The sequence below is a fragment of the Vulpes lagopus genome, chromosome 9 (assembly GCF_018345385.1).
Source record: "Vulpes lagopus strain Blue_001 chromosome 9, ASM1834538v1, whole genome shotgun sequence".
Classification (NCBI taxonomy): Eukaryota; Metazoa; Chordata; class Mammalia; order Carnivora; family Canidae; genus Vulpes; species Vulpes lagopus.
Genome location: NC_054832.1, coordinates 2419573 through 2435165, shown reverse-complemented (window position 1 = coordinate 2435165; position 15593 = coordinate 2419573). Strand labels below are relative to the sequence as shown.

The 15593-nt window shown below is 69.6% G+C and overlaps 1 protein-coding gene across 6 annotated transcripts; it reads left to right on the top strand.

Annotated features, from left to right (window-relative positions):
- Window positions 1-658: 658 nt before the first annotated feature.
- PTP4A3 (protein tyrosine phosphatase 4A3) lies at window positions 659-15579 on the top strand. Of its 6 annotated transcripts, none has more exons than XM_041768864.1 (6): window positions 659-803; window positions 9172-9993; window positions 11950-12042; window positions 13461-13591; window positions 14103-14177; window positions 15002-15579. In XM_041768864.1, exons 2-6 carry the CDS (start codon window positions 9889-9891, stop codon window positions 15117-15119), a joined length of 522 nt encoding a protein of 173 aa, XP_041624798.1. In that variant the 5' UTR covers window positions 659-803; window positions 9172-9888; the 3' UTR covers window positions 15120-15579. The 6 variants fall into 6 exon arrangements, with proteins under 6 accessions (XP_041624798.1, XP_041624797.1, XP_041624801.1 ...); XM_041768863.1 differs by having other exon boundaries at window positions 789-923; XM_041768867.1 differs by lacking the exon at window positions 659-803 and adding an exon at window positions 4195-4218.
- Window positions 15580-15593: the final 14 nt, after the last annotated feature.

The window sequence follows — 15593 nt, the reverse complement described above, 5'->3', positions numbered from 1 at the left end:
GGGGTCCAGGGCGCTCCCCTCGACCTCAGACCCCGGCCCAGCCCCACTCCCCTGCTGCCCCTGCCGCCTGGAGCCCTGGGAAGCCGAGGGAGTGTGGTGGGAGCCAAAGTCTGGGCGGGGGATCCTTCTGGGGCTGCCCCGCCCCACCTCCCTCAGCACTGAGCGGCCTTGACGCGGGAGGGAGGCGGGCCGGGCGGGGATAAAGCTGGGCGGGGGCGCTGCGCCCCGGGACTCAGACTCCCCGACAGGAAGGGAAGGCGGGTGAGTGTCCGGAGCTCCCTGTGCTCCTGTGGTCCGTGGGGGTGGGAGGTGGGAAGGTGGGGCGGCGGGAGGCCTGGCTGTGGTCCCGGGTCTGCTCACACCCCCTCAGCTGGAGCCTCAGTGGCTTCCTCTGTCAAATGGGGTGCGGGGGGGGGCGCCCCAGTGATGCAGCCTTCTCCTTCCAGAGCCCACACTGGACCGTGCCTGGCTCTTGTGTCCCCGGGGTTACGCCCCTCCCCTCTGGGCCCGGGTCCTATCATCACAACCACGTAGTTGACCACTTATCGTTAGCAGGGGGTGAAGGGAGGTGCTGTGGGTAATCACACCGTGACAGCCCGTGTGATCGGGCCGTCCCAGGTCACCTGGTCGTCAGGGGTCCTTGGAGGTGCTGTGGGGCCGGCCTGCCGGCTGGCGGGACCAGTGGTTGGCGCGGCCGCCCAGATGCTGACGGTGACCACGCCCTCTCCAGCCGGGGTGCAGACCTCGGACCTGCAGACCCACATCCTCGTGTGGCTTTTACAGCAGCTCGGAGGACCCCAGGGGTCAGTGGGCTTCAGGGAGGCAGGGACCCCCTCCAGGTCCAGCTAAGGAACGAGGAGGAGCATAGGGCCGGCGTGACCCTAAGGGCCTTCAGGCTCTGTCAGGAAGCGGGTGCTGGGCAGGTGCTAACTGCCACCCATATCCTTAATCGGTAGCGGAGGGCGGCTTGGAGGGTCGCTGGCTGTAAGGCTGGGTGTCGGTGACCCCCTGAGGGGTCTGCGGGTGTAAGCAGGAGCGGCTGGGCTCTAAGCTGGGGACCTGGGGGCTCTCCTGTCTCCTGGGGGCACAGTGGTGATATTCGGGGCTGGGCCTCCTGGCCCCTACTTCGGCTGCCCTGCAGCTCTTGTGTTTATTATAATCGCCCTGGGCTGCGCGTCTGCACGGGTGAGGCCGGCGGGATTCGTGGTGGGGAAGGGCAGCGGGGACCCCGGGCCTAGGAGCGGAGCACCGGGTTCCAGGCCGCTCTGCTCCGCCGCGTCTGGCCCCCGTGTGCAGTGGGGCCCTGGCCTCGGGCCTCAGGTGGGGGCGAGCGTGGGTGTAGGGGTGGGGGTGAGGGGGACGCAGGGCCCCAGATGCTTCCCCGGGTGGCAGCAGGAGCAGAGGCTGGCGAGGATCGATCCCGCTGGGCTGGCATTGGGGGTGGGGGCCAGGCCACGTTCCTGGGGTGCATCCTGCATGTCCGCCCGACGGCCCCCTTCCCGGAGGGCCACCCCCTGTCTTGTTTCTGTCTGATGCAGTCGGTTGCCTGGCTCTTGTGTGTCCCCCCGCCGACCCCCATCCCACACGGTGGGCCCCCTGAAGGTTCACTCACCCCTGGCCTCTCCTCCCCCCTGCCCCTCCCCTACCCTGTGCTCTCTGCAGGGGCCCCGGAGCAGAGAGGGTGCTGGGTGGGTACACATAGGAATGAAAACTCAGTGGGGGGAAACCCCAGCAGTGAGGGCACCCAGGGCTTCCTGGAGGAGGAGGGGCCCCCACCTGGCCTCGAGGGTGTGCAGTGTCTGGGGGCATCCTGCACAGGGGGGAGGGGTGACCGCCACCATGCATCCTGCAGGCCCGTCTCTGCCTCCTCCTACCCCTGAGCTGAGGCGGGGAGGGACGGGGCCAGTGGGCCAGGCGGGAAAGCCGGAACTCGGCTTGGGGCCATAGGGAGCCACAGGCGGTGTGCGAGCAGCAGCCGCAGCAGAGGCCATCCTGCCACGTCCAGGTCTCACTGTCGGGACCTGGGGCGTCTCTTGATGCTCACCCTGGGGCGGGGGGTGGGCCGGCTGGTGGGAGGGAAGGGGGCGGGGTGGGGAGAGCCCCGCGTTGGGGAGCGGGGTGTGCGGGTGTCTTTCCAGGGCCACCCTGTGTCCCCCAGTGTGTGTCTCAGGTGGGGTCCTGGGCAGTCTAGGCTGGGGTAGATGGGGGTCGTGGCCTGGCGGCCCCACAGGGCCCGAGGCTGGGGAGGGCAGGGTGCTCCGGGGCGAGGGGTCCTGGTCTGCGCGCTTCTTGGGACCGAGTTTGTGGTTCCTGGCGGCGTCCCCGTAAGGCAGGCTGCTGCCCTCCCTCCCGCAGAAGCAGGCACAGCCGGTAAGGGCCCGTGGTCACCCCGTCAGGGACGACCTCGTGAAGAGCCCGTGTCGGAACCGAGCCTGAGGAGATGGGCTGCCGTGGGGGCCGGGGACCGTGGAGGGAGCCGGCGTGTGGGGGTCGGGCTGGAGCTCCAAGGGGCTGGTGCTCCCCAGGTCAGGGGTGCTGGCAGGGTGAAACCGGGACCCCCGTTTGCCAGCCTTGGGGTGGGGGGCAGGTGTGACCCAGCAGCCCAGGGACATCTGAACCCTGTATGTGACAGCTTGGGAAACTGAGGCACAGGAAGGCCTGAGGTCTCTTCCAGGGCTGGGGGCGGGGGACCCGGGGTCCGGAGTGCTGCCTGCGTGGGGGGCACCCTTGGGGGGCAGTCTGGGGGTGACCTCTCCGGGCAGGGGGATGGGGGGTGGTGGCAGCACCGTCTTGGGGGCGGGAGGGCTGGAGCCTGTGCCCCTCTGCTGACGGCTTTCCCTGCATCTCTGAGCTTAGCCCTGGGCCTGGCGCTGGGGGTGCTCAGCAAACGCTCGGTGGGAGTCCTGCGGTCTGGAGGGGGAGCAGGGCCGGCTGCAGGGCACACAAGGCACAGCAGTGCTCAGGGCCGGTGCTGGGGCTGGGGTGGGGGCGCCCCGGTCGGCGCCGGGTGGGTGGCGGGGCTCCAAACAGGGGTGGGCAGTCCTGGGCATGCCATCCCCTCACCTGGATACGCTGTGGCCAGCGTGTCACCGTGTGATGCCACGGGCATCCGGCAGCAGGAGCCACGACCTCCCGCCCCATCCTTGGCCCCAGCTGTGGACTCCCAGAAGGAAGGGCCTGGGGGACTTGGGGGGCCTGGGGGGGCGTGGGGGTGCCCCAGCTCTCGGCCACCAGGTGAGTCTGTGGAGAGGCAGTGGGGGGCCACCATTTTCTGGCTATCATCGCCTCCCCCTGTCTGTCCCCTTGACACCCCAGCAAGGCTAGTCATATCTTTACAGGTCAGGGGCCGGGACCCCGAGGGGAGGGGGTCACAGGACGTGTCGGGTGAGCCATGGCCCCTGAGCCCGAGGCCGGCCCTGACCGTCACGGCTGGCGCTGTCCCGGGAGCAGCTCTGGCACCGCTCCCCGCCACTAGTGACAGCTGGGGTGGAGCCCCACAGCCTCACCTGTGCTCTCGGGGGGCCGCCTGCCTGCCCAGCGGTGCCGGGGCGGGTGGCACGCGAGGGTGGCCGTGGGGGTGCGCCACTTGCTTTGGCGAGCCTGCACCACGCCCCCCGACACCAGGTCGTCATTATAGCCACGGGGGGCGGTGGGCACGGCCGGTGCGAGGCCCGGGGGGGTCGCGGCTGAGCTCCGGGGAGCCTGCTTGTGGCGCTGCCCACCTCGAGATCCCGGCGGGAGAACAGGTGCTGCCCCAGTGGAGACCGAAGCCCGCTGTCATCAGCTCCGCTTCCAGGTCCTGGCCCGGGTGCCCCGTGGCCGGCTCGGAGCTGGCACCAGCTCGGAAGGTGGCTTTCCTCCCGGGCAGTGTCTCCATGTGCAGAGGAGGCCGCGCGCCCCGGAGAGGGCAGGCCCGGGCCCCGGGCGGCACGGGGCGTCAGGGCAGCCGGTCCGGCCCCGACGAGGTTCCGGGCAGCAGCAGCGAGCTGGGCTCCCCGCTGGCCAGCTGCTCCAGGAAAGCCGCCCGGTCACCTGACCCTCGGCGCTGCCCTCGGCCATGCCCGCCCCGCCGGCCTAATCGGCTCGGCAGCTTTCCTCCCGCTGGTCCCCAGCCCAGCAGCGGGCGCTCGGCAGGCACTGGGGGGCCGAACCGATTACTCAGGGAGCGTCTGAGGCAGAGAGGTGCTGCCAAGGAGTAGGAAGCTCCTGTCACTGGAGGTGTGCGGGAGCTGGGGGCCTGGGTGGCGTAGGTGACCTTTGAGTTTCCTCTGGACCTCAGGGGCTGAGATCCCGTGATGGGTTCTGGACATTTCCCAGATCTGGACCTCTGCCCAGAACGTTCGGTCACTTGTTCCTTCCATAAACAAGTGGGGAGCCCTCCTGGTGCCAGGCCCTGTGCGGGAGGCAGGGTGGGATTGACGGGCTCCGGGTCCCTCCTTTGGGACATGCCTTCCCCGGGGCTGGGACACTCTGCCGCTGAAGGGATTGGGGGCAGGACAGGGATGGAGGGGGTGGCAGTGCGTGGTCGGCGAGTGGGGGGCGGACCCTCAGTCCTGCCTGCTGGGTGCAGGGGTGGGTGGGGGCTCCAGGAAGGTTTCCTGGGGGGCCGGGGTGGGCTTGGCCGGCTGACGACTGCCCCCCGGGCTCCCCTAGCCGCGTGTGGACTTGGGCTCGCTCTGGGAGGATTCCAGGAACGGCTCCTGCTCTGATAAAAATAGACTTCTCCGAAGGGCTTGGGGTTGTGCCAGCTGCAGCAGGTGCCCCCCAGGCCTGGCCGGAGCGGGTGCCCCAGGCGGGGGCGGCGGGGGCAGTGTTGCTGGGGCCCAGGTTTGCAGCCTGAGCAGCGCCGTGCGCCCTGTGTCTCGGGCACAGTATCAAAGAGCTCGGTGAGAAACTTTTACCTTGTAGGGGTGAGGAGGATGCAGACGGGGGGGCGGGGGTGGAAGCAGTTGCCCAGAGGTCCTTTCCTCCAGAGGGCCAGAGTCGCCAAGGGCAAGGGCTTCTGCGGCTCAGCAAAACTCAGCCCCGAGCGTGGTTCTGCTTCCTGGCTGTGTGGCTTGGGCGGGTCACGCAACCTCTCTGACCCGCTGTGTTTCATCAGTACAGTGTGGCCAGTGTGTCTCGTTCATGGGAGGCAGTGTCTGGCACGGCATCGGAGGGGACAGACCCTCAGAAAGTGGTCAAGGTGGGAGACGAGACTGGTGGTGGCGGGGTCACCGAGTGCCTGGAGATGGCCTTCGGGAAGGTGCTGCTGGAAGTGGGGAGCACTGCAGTGGGAGTCCTGGCCCGAAGCCCACATTGGTGCCTAAGGGAGGCACGGGGGTAGGGGCTGTGGCCTGGGGTCCTTGCACTGCTGGGCAGGCCACCTGGCTTGGTGAGGGTGCACCTGTGGGTGGGGCTCCTGCGAGGCCTCCTTCCTGTCTGCTCACCCAGCTCGCTGGGGGGGCCCGGGTCATGGGCACGGGTGATGCTCTCTGGGTGTACGTGTGGGGAGAGCCTGGGAGGGGGCCGTGTTCCGGCTGGGCCCCTGCCAGCACCCCTCGGCCCCCACACCCCTCCCCGGCCCTGCCGCTCTGACTGCTGATTGCAGGGGCCAGGCTGGCTGGCTGGGAGCCGGGCTCAGAGCCGGGTTCCCAGCAAGGCGAGGCCTCCTGGGACCCTGCGCGCTGGGGGCTCTGTCCACCCTGCTCCACCTCTCTTCTGAGGGCCTCGGGCTGGCCGGGGCAGGTGCGGCGTTGACCGTGATGCCAGGCTCTGCTCCTGAGGCACATGGTCTGGGGAGCACTGGTGTTCCTTACCTGGTGCTCCCAGGTGGCAAGGCCAGGACCCTGCTGGAGGACTTAGGCCCAGACCCTGGGCACGGTTCCACCTGGGAGCCTCCCAGAGGGCCTGTCGGTGAGGGTGAGTGGGATGTGGAGACGGCTCCCTGGGTGCCCTGCGCGGGCTCCTAGCCCCAGTGCCTCGGTGTCCCCATCGGCACACAGCAAGGGGTGGGCAGGATGATGGCCCCCTCAGCCGTGGGGAGGAGCCAGTGAGGGCCAGCGGTGTCCAGCACAGGGTGAGGTGCTCAGGACGTGGGGGAGTCCTGGGGCGTGAGGCCCGAGAGCTGGGCAGGGGTCCACCAGGCCCCCGGGGGTCCGCCTCCCCAACCCACCTGCGCAGGGGCCCCTCTTCTCATTGGCCGCGTGGACAGCTCTTCCTGCAGGACTTTGGCCTGGGGAGTCCCCTCTGCTGTGGGACGCCCTCCTGCCAGAGGGGCCGGGGAGCCCGGGAGCGTGCGGGGAGGGCGCCCAGGCTGCTGGGCTCCTGCTGCGAGGCCCCAGGACAGGAGGCCGGTGCCTGGGCCGCAGGGCCCCGCCTCGCAGGGCCTGCGCCCTCCCCTCTGCCCTTGCATTTCCCCTTCCTCCTGCGCTTCCTCTCCCCTGCGCGGCCCCGCAGCCCCTTTGTTTGCCTGGGCAGGCCGGCCGCCCGCGGTTATATTTAGGCGGCAGGTGTGGGAGCCCAGAGCCGGGTGGCCCGCGGGCACCGGCCATCCCGCCCACGTGATGCCCCCGCGCTATAAATAGCTCCTGGACGCGGGGCCGCCGAGCATCCCTGGGAGGCCGTGCGCCCCACGCTCTGGGTCCCTCCCGGTCCCTCCCGGTGCCTGGTCCGGCCCCGCGTGGATGGAGTCGGCGGCAGGCTGTGCGCGCGCGTGAGCCCGGGTGAGCTGGGGCGGGCGGGGGTGCCGGGGGACCTCGGCCTCGGCCGGGGGAGGGGCTGCACCCCTGGGACCAGATCCAGGGGCCAGGGGCTCCTGCAGCGCGGGGCGTGGTGGCCCCTGCCCAAGACCCCGCAGGCGCTTCGGGTCCCAGCCCTGCCCACGGGGCTCCCGGTGCTCCCCCGCCCTGCCTGGCCTCTCCTGGGACCCCACGCTGTGATCTGTAATCCCGGCATCTCCCTGGGTCGGGAGGGGCTGCTCGGCTCTGAAGCCCAGGCGGGGAGCAGGGGAGCAGGGGGGCAGGGGGCAGGGGGCGGGCTGTAGCCTCCCTGAGTCTGGACTCGCCCTCCTGTGAACTGGGCTTCAGGGTTGCTGTCGCCGCCTCAATTTGAGATTGAGGAAACCCACGGTCTGTCTGGTCGGGGCCCAGAGGTGCTGCTGCCTTTCCCTGGCCTGTCGCCTCACCTGCGGACCCGGATGACCCGGGTCTCCTAACGGGTCCCCACACGATGGCTGCTCTGGACACAGCAGAGGGTTCGGTGCCTGCAGGTGGAGGAGGCTGCTGGGGGCCAGGAGCCGGGATGCGGGCCACAGGCAGGAGGGCCCGAGGGGACCCATCGGCTGCCTCATGGTGTTGGGCATGGGGGTGGCCGCCGGCGAACTTGGGTCGCCCCTGCCTAGGGGCCCCGGGGCTCACTGGGGGGTGTCGTTGGGAGGAAGGGCCCCCTGGGTCAGCAGGGGTGAGGCATCCCTGCCTGCTCCCACCTCGACTCCACACAGACAAGCGAGGTGTGGGGCCAGACCCCAGTCCAGCCTGGGCCAGACCCCTGACCCCCGTCTAGCCTGGATCCTGCTCCCACCCCCAGCCAGTCTAATGCCTCACTCCTGCCCGTGGGGGGCAACTTCAGCCCCAAGGACCTGTTCAGGGAGCCTGGGGTCTCCCCAGGTGGACGTGGGGTGGCAGGGCAGCCCCTCGGGGAGAGGCTGGTAGTCCCGTGGCTTCCTTGGGCCTTTTTTCTTCTTACTTTCTGGTAAACACACACACATGCACACACTCGGGATCATCGTGCCGTCCCAGGAGGGACAGGTGTTTGTGTCGTGTTCAGGGCGCCTGTGGCTGTGTCTTCCCTCACCTGTGCTCCGAGCTGAAGCTTGCTCTGGGCCCGCTTGGCTTGGGGCCGGCTGAACCGGGACGGGCTTCCTTCTCTCTGCCTGTTTGCCCCTCCGGGGGCCGTGGGTGAGGTGTGGCACCTGCCCTGAGCCTGGGAACACCGGGTCAGCTGGTCCCTTCATGCCCAGGGTCCCAGGCCTTGGGCCCTTCCTGCTCCTAAGCTGAGATCCCACGGGCTCCGCCTGCCTGGGGGACAGCTGGAGAAGGGGTGCTGGGGCGGGGGCAAAGGTAAGAGATGGTGGGTTGGGGGATGGAGGGCCTGGCCGGGTGAGCAGGTGAGTGCCGCTGGTGGGGCTGGGACCACCTTCAGTGGCTGGAGGGGTCACGGCCAGAGGGACCATGGGGGCATCTCTATAACTGCTCATTGTGCAAGTGGGGAAACTGAGGCCATCGATGTGCCCAAGGCCCCCCAGCCAGTCTGTGGGGTGAAGGTGGGGCTGGGTGCTCCTGCTGGGGTTCCTGGGCCAGGAACTTGGGGCCAGAGAGGGAGAGACAGTGTGGAGGTGCCTGATGGCTGTCTCTGCAGCCCGGCCGTGACCCTCCCTGGGCCCACCGTGGGGTGACCCACCCCTGGCCACCTGCACCGTCACCCTTGGCGTGTGCCTGGTGGCCGCTGGCCCTCTGGCCGTGGCGGTCGGCCTCTGCTTCTCCCCGAGGGAGAGCCCTGCTTGTTTACTCCCGTGCCTGGCCAGCCCTGTGGGTGAGTGGTGGAGAAGCAAGGGGTGGAGGCTGGCAGGAGCCGGAGGTTCCCACGGGGCACCCGAGAGACGTGTTTACGGTGGTTTGCCGCCGTGAGCGGGGCTGGAACCCCGTGTCTCCCTGTGTCCCGGCACTTTGGCATCCGGGCCTGAGCCCCCTCCCTGAGGACGGGCCGCCCCGGAACGATCTGGGCTCAGAAATTCCACAGAGGCCCGGAATTCCGCAGGGCAGTGTGACTGTCCCTGGGCCGGGGTGGGTGTCTGCCGGTCACAGGCTGCAGGGGTGGCCGGGCCCTGGGGGCGGGGGCGGACTAGGCTAGGGCGGGCCTCTTGCTAGGGACTGCCTTGAAATCTGCTCACTGGGGTGCAGCACGCTGCTGGGGTGCGTGTCCCCGGCATCCCTCCCTCTGTCCTTTTTCAGGCCACCCTGGTGTGGCCGCCAGGGCTGTGAGTCCGCCCCGCGGGAGCTGTCCCTCCTTGTGCTCCCAGGTGGGGAAGCTGAGCCCTGACGAGGGTCCCGCACTCCCCCGGCACCCCTCCCCGGCCACAGCGGCTCCCCGGGACCCCGCCGTCTGTTCATTTTCTCTCCTGTCCTCCTGCAGACGGTGCCTGCTGCTGACCAGCCGGGGATTTATGGAGAGGGCCTCGGGGGGCAGCTCCGGATACTGCCGGGCCCAACATCACTGCCACGCCAGCTGCTGAGGAGGCCCCGGCGCCTCTGGGCCTCACCATCGCCCCCGCCCGCCCATGGCCCCCGCTGGCCCGCCCCGGGCCGGCCCTGCCGCCTGAGCCCCCGGGCCCCCCGCCGGACTCGCAGTTCCCCGATGGGGTAACGTGACGGAGGCCCCGCGTGTCTGTGCCCCCGCCCGCCGCCCCCGCCCCCAGGCTGCCCCGTGGCTGCAGCCGCGCTCGGGCTTCTCCGGCCCCGGGGGCTCGGGGCGCCCCGTCCAGCGCAGGGGGCCGCTCGCCCTCCACGGGTGCCGCGCGGAGCCCCGGCGGCAGACTCACGCTGGGCTTCGCGAAGGGTCCCCGGCGGGGCTTCGGTGGTCCCCTTGGCCTTCCGCGGACCTGCTCCCAGAGGCGGGGGCCCGGCCGGCGCTCCGTGGGGGCTGCGCGTTTCCTTCTCCGTAGAGAGCCGGACTCCTCGCCGCCCGGCTCCTCCGCCTCCCAGCTATCTGCACCGTATCTGTGCGGCTGGGGCGGCTTGACGAGGCCTGTTCTGGGGTCTCGGTCTCCTCCGGGCGTGGGGGGCCCTCCCTGCTGCGGTCCCACAGCCCCGTGCAGCCCTCCTCCTGGGGCCCCGCCGTGTCCGGGGGAGCATGGCTCGGATGAACCGGCCCGCCCCCGTGGAGGTGAGCTACAAGAGCATGCGCTTCCTCATCACGCACAACCCCACCAATGCCACCCTCAGCACCTTCATCGAGGTGAGTGGGCCCCGGGGGTGTCCGATGTGCCTCCCCAGAGTCGGTGGGGCCGGGGTTTGGAGTTGCAAACCCTTCGGGGCAGAACTGTCACTCTGGTTGTAGGACCCCAAGGCGGGGGGCGCGGGGTGTCCTGGGGAGCTCCGTGTGAGGGTCAGCAGTGCCCTGGGGGCCTGCAGGGTGGATGGCTAGGGTGGGGGGCTCCACGCTAAGCAGAGAAGTGGGTGTCACCTCCTCCGGCATCACCCATGGCTCGAGCAGTCCCCAGCCTCTGTGTGGAGGCTGAGCAAGAGGGAGGAGGAAGGAGGAAGGAGGGAGGAGGGAGGAAGGAGGAGGGAGGAAGGAGGAGGGAGGGTCCCACCCTGAGAAGTGGCCGCTGACACGGCTGGGACAGGCACACAGGCTGGCAGGGCATGGAGTGGCCCCATGGCCAGCCCAGGCTGCAGGAAGCCTGCTGGCTCTTGGGGAGGCCTTGGGTTAGAACACGCTGGGCTGGAGGCCTTGGGGCGAAGATGTCTGGGAGGAGGGGCTGGGCAACAGTCCGAGCTGGCCACGGGGAGGAGTGGCCACTGTTGGGGTGAACCGACGTGTTTGCAGAGCCTGCAACTCTCCACATGCTCTCCTGTAGAAGCCTGGACTCTGTAGAACTCCTTGCTGTTTGCAGAGTCTGCACAGGACTGTTTGCAGAGCCTGTGATGGTGCATGAGTGCATTTGTGGTCTCAGACTGTCAGCCCTTCCCTCTGCGACATGAGAGCAGCCCCCAAGGGGGCTTGTCGTAATTAATCGGGAACCTGGGCCTATATAGAGGGAGATGGGGGCACCCTGCCATCAGGGACCTGGGGCCTGGACACTGTACCAAGAGCCCTGCATGGAGGGCTGCCCCTTTTCACAACTGAGACCCTTGAGGTAATAGGACATGGGGAAAGACTCAGTCCAGCAGTCAGCCTGTGACCAGGCTCAGGGTCTCTGTCTGACCAGGGTCAGGGGCCAGGGCCCAGGGTGTAACCAGGGTCAGGGCTCAGGCCTCAGTGTGTGACCAGGGTCAGGGCTCACAGTGTGACCGGGGTCAGAGGTCAGGATATGACCAGGGTCAGGGCTCAGAGTGTGACCAGGGTCAGGGCTCAGGGTGTGACCAGGTCAAGGTCAGTCTGTGTTGAGGGTCAGGGCTCAACCCTGGGCTGGGTGGCTCCAGACTTTGCTGCAGGCACAGAGGGATTTCGAGGTGCCCCTGTGGCCTCAGAGCCCTGTCCGCTTCCGTCTGTCCTGCATTCTCAGAATGGCTGTGTCCTGCTGTCATTGTGCCCAGTGTCCTGCATGATAAGCAGGGTCCGGCAGATGACTGCTCAGTGCTCCCAGAATAGCTGTTGGAGCAGGTGGGGTGGGAGTGGCCCCTGCATGTGGCTCCCATGGAGTGGTCCCCGCACTTACAGGATAAATATAAACAGCCTGGCTGTCAACTACCTTGACCTTTTCTCTGGTAGCCTGGGGCTTCCCTGCTGGTGTGCATGGCCTGGCTCCCTCCTGGCCACCATCTGAACAGGTGCCTGCCTGCGCGCCCGAGGTCGCCCTGCCTGCTGAGGCCTGTCCCTAGAGGTTCTGAAGGCCCTCGTGTGGGGCCCATGAGACCCTGGCTACGAGGGCAGCTCTGAGTGGGGACCTTGTAGGGCCACGTGAAGGCCGCGTTGTCCTGCCCCTGACTTGTCTGGAAAATGCTGGTACCATGGGGGCTCCTGAGCGCCCGAGGTGAGGGTGGGAATGTTCTGGAAGCCAGGCTCAGGGCTGGCCAGACACACTGCAGTTCAGCAGGTGGGGAACGCCCTGCCCGAGAAGCGTTGACTCGTTGGGTGGTTACGCTTGGCATCAGCCCTTCTGCTTTGTTGAGGGGGCCGCGGACAGGGGGTGCGCACCCCGGCGCCCTCGGCGCCAGCCCAGCCTGCCTTCGCCCTCCCCCCTGCCAGGACCTGAAGAAGTATGGGGCCACCACCGTGGTGCGAGTGTGCGAAGTGACCTACGACAAGGCTCCTCTGGAGAAGGACGGCATCACCGTTGTGGTGAGGGCCCCTGGCTCCGGGAGCACGGGTGTGGGGGGGCTGCGGGGCGGGGGCGGCCGGGTCTGTGAATTTGGAGCCCCGTGCCGGGAGGCAGGCCTTGCTGCGCGCCCCCTGCCGCCCCCGGCATGTCGGGGCCCTGCCGCAGGACGTATTGGCACATGTCTGGGTGGCCCAGCCTGTCCCTGGCCTTGGGGCCTGGGAGCGGGAGCGCCTGGAGCGTGCACGGAGCCGGGTCCTCCCCGGGGCCTGGCGGCACCATCGCTGCTCGAGGCGCACCTGCCCCACGGGGGCTCTGCCGTGGGAGCCTGAGGCTCGGCTGCGGGAGGTGCCGGAGCTGGACCCCCTGGGGAGGGGACCTCGTAGCAGCACCCCGCCCCCCCAGGCGGCGCGCCCTGGCTTCCACGGCCCCGCGGGACGGGCGTCCTGAGCAGCAGGAGGACGGGCCGCCGTGGCCCCTGGCCGGCTCGCCGAGCCAGGCGGTCTGGGGGCTCCCGTGCGTCTTGCTGCCTGCTGTGTGGGGTGTGTGGGTGGGCAGGGGTGGGAGGGGAGGGCAGGTGCACCTGTGCTGCCCATCCCCGGAGGCTCTCTGCGGAGGCTGTGGGGAGGGAGCCTTGGAGCTGTTTCCTTGGTCCCCTGCCCTGGGGACCGAGTCCAGGCAGAGGATGGGGTGGCTGTGCCGCCTCACGCCCGCAGGGTTGTGGCACCTCCCCTAGTGCAGGGCTCCCTGGGCATGGAGTGGGGGACCAGTGGGGCCCCCCACCCCCAGCTCTGCGGGGCTGTGCCTGCTGGTGTCGGGGAGGATTAGTTGGTAGCTTTGGCTCAGGGCCTCGCCTCCCCGTCAGCCTCCGTGGGCCCCTTGGCCTCACCCTTGGCGCCCACTGGCTCTGGCTCTGGAGCGGCCCCGCTGCCCCCCCGAGCGTCGGTCCTCGCAGGGGCCTGGCTACGCTGACCCCGCGGCTCGCCTCGCCGCCCCCTGCACAGCGCCTGGGCCGCTGAGTTTTCAAAACCGAATGAATCCCCGAACGTCTGGAGAGGCCCCCCCCGTAGCTGAACCGGGTGTCAGCCCACCGCCCTTTCTTGGCCCCTTCCTGGTCGGTAACCGGCCGGGCCGCGTGGTGCGGCAGACGCCCGCGCCAGCCGGGTGTGTGGCCCAGACCCCTTGGGGCTGCTGAGCCAGAGACCCTCAGGCTGGTCGGGGGCACGGTGGGCGGGCACGGAGGGGCGGGCTCAGGCGCTCGGGAAAGAAGAGGGCGCGGTGTTCTGGGAGGGCTTCCTGGAGAAGGGGCGGCCGGAGGGAGCAGGAGAGGATGAGGAGCTCTCTGCCCCCAGGGGCCTGCCCTCCCGCACCCTCGAGGGGTCCCTTGCTCCTCGTCAGGGCAGCCCGGCCCCCCAGCCTCACGGCCTTCTGGCCTCCGCAGGACTGGCCGTTTGACGACGGGGCACCCCCCCCTGGTAAGGTGGTGGAGGACTGGCTGAGCCTGCTGAAGGCCAAGTTCTGTGACGACCCGGGCAGCTGCGTGGCCGTGCACTGCGTGGCCGGCCTGGGACGGTGAGCTGGGCGGGCGGGGCCGGCTTCCCGGGGTCCCGCGGTCTGGCGCGCCCTCGGCCGTGACCGCAGGGAGGAAGTCCTTCCCCAAGTCTGACCCCACGGCCTGCGGCTGGAGCCGGATGCGGCTGCCAGTGGTCCCCCACAGACACAAAGAGCCCCTCCAGCCAGGTGTGACCGAAGTGACCCGGGCGGTGCACCCCTGTTTCCAGGGCAAGGCTTGCTGGCCGGCATCGGGCCCTCCTCTCGGGCCGGACGCACGCCCAGGGTTGCTCTCCCTCTGACTGTCCTGCACGGTTACACCCGGGGAGCCTGAGGCCCAGAGAGGGTGCCTGGCCCGCCTGGGGCCACACAGCACATGGTGGGGCTGGGCTGCCGCCTGTGCCGTCCTCGGGGGAGCCTGGGGGGGCGGTGAGGGTGAAGGCCTGGGCCTGGGCCTGAGCGGCGGCCCGGCAGGGGAAGGGGCGGGGGAGCCGACCGAGGCTTGGTGACCCAGCCCTGCGTCTGCCCCCAGGGCTCCGGTCCTCGTGGCTCTGGCTCTCATCGAGAGCGGGATGAAGTATGAAGATGCCATCCAGTTCATCCGACAGTGAGTGGCCGGCACGGGTGGGCACGGAGGGATCTGGGTGGAGGGGCCGTGGTCCTGCACGCCCCGTCTGGTCAGTGGGTGCTCCTGACCCCCGGCCACAGGGTGACCTCACAGATGTCCCAGGTCCCACGTGGCCAGGCCGCCTGCCCGGGTGAGGATAGGTCCTTGTGAGGCTCCCAGTGCCGGGAGGGGCAGGTGAGGAGAGGCTCCCGGCTCCGTGGCCTGCGGCTGCGCGGACAGCGACAGGGGACGGGCTGCAGCACCGGGCAGGTCCAGACCCCAGCACCGAGCACAGCTCAGACCTGACCCCATGACCTTTAGAGGCGGTGAAGTGGGGGCTCTGCTCGGGGGCCCTGGGGCCTCTCCAGGGGGACTAGTGTCGAGGCCGAGAGGCTCGGGAAGCTGTGCTGGGCACACACGTGTCTCTTCCACTCGTGCTCCATTGGCCAGAGCAAGGGCCATGCCTGAGGCCCTGGGGGTGGGACGGATGGACGGATGACCTCCTGCAGCCTAAGGTGTCCCCTGCACCCTCACCTGTCACCTGAGGTCCCCCCCTTCCATCCCTCCCTCCCGGGCTGCAGAGATGCCCAGGCTCCACCCCATGGCCAGGGGCTAGGGCGGTGCCCGGGTGAGCGAGGGGCCTCGGGAGGGTGGGTGCTGCGGGGCTGCCTGGAGGAGGTGACAGCCAGGGCAGCCGAGGGCCAGCAGCAGCGACGGCAGGTGGGGAAGGGGGACGCCGGGAGGGGCCGGCCCGCAGGGGTAGTGGTACAGCCTGCGAGCTGTGCCCGCCCCCACCTGCCCGCCCCCCTGTCCCGTCTCCCCAGGAAGCGGCGCGGAGCCATCAACAGCAAGCAGCTCACCTACCTGGAAAAATACCGGCCCAAGCAGAGACTGCGCTTCAAGGAGCCGCACGCGCACAAGACCAAGTGTTGCGTCATGTAGCCGGGGGCTCCGAGCAGGCACCCCGCGCCCCGCACCCCCTGCCGCGGCTCACCTTCTGTCCCGGCGCCTCGGCACCCCACGCCCGCCGGGCCCGCTCGCCCTGCGTGCCCCGGGCCGGCCCCGTCCTCCGTTTCCCCGCGTGTCCCTGCGCCGCGTCCGCCCCTCTGGACACGCGCCTCCCCTGCCTCCCGCCCCCGCGGCCCTGTCCCCCTCCGCGCGTCTCCCTGAGGCTCAGTGGGGCGCCCCTGGCCCTCGCCCTCCTGCCCTGCCCTCCCCCCCGGTCCCGCGGGCAGCTTTCCTCTCAGGCTCCTTTGTCAGGGGGCAGGTGGACTTTTTAGCCACTGGGCCTGACCCCTCCTCCACGGCCTCGCGCCCTGACCTGTCCTTGGCACTTTCAGTGATTGGGTCTGGAGACCGTCAGATGTCCTGGACACTCGAAGGCAATAAACAGGACCCTGTGGCTGTGTGTGTGCG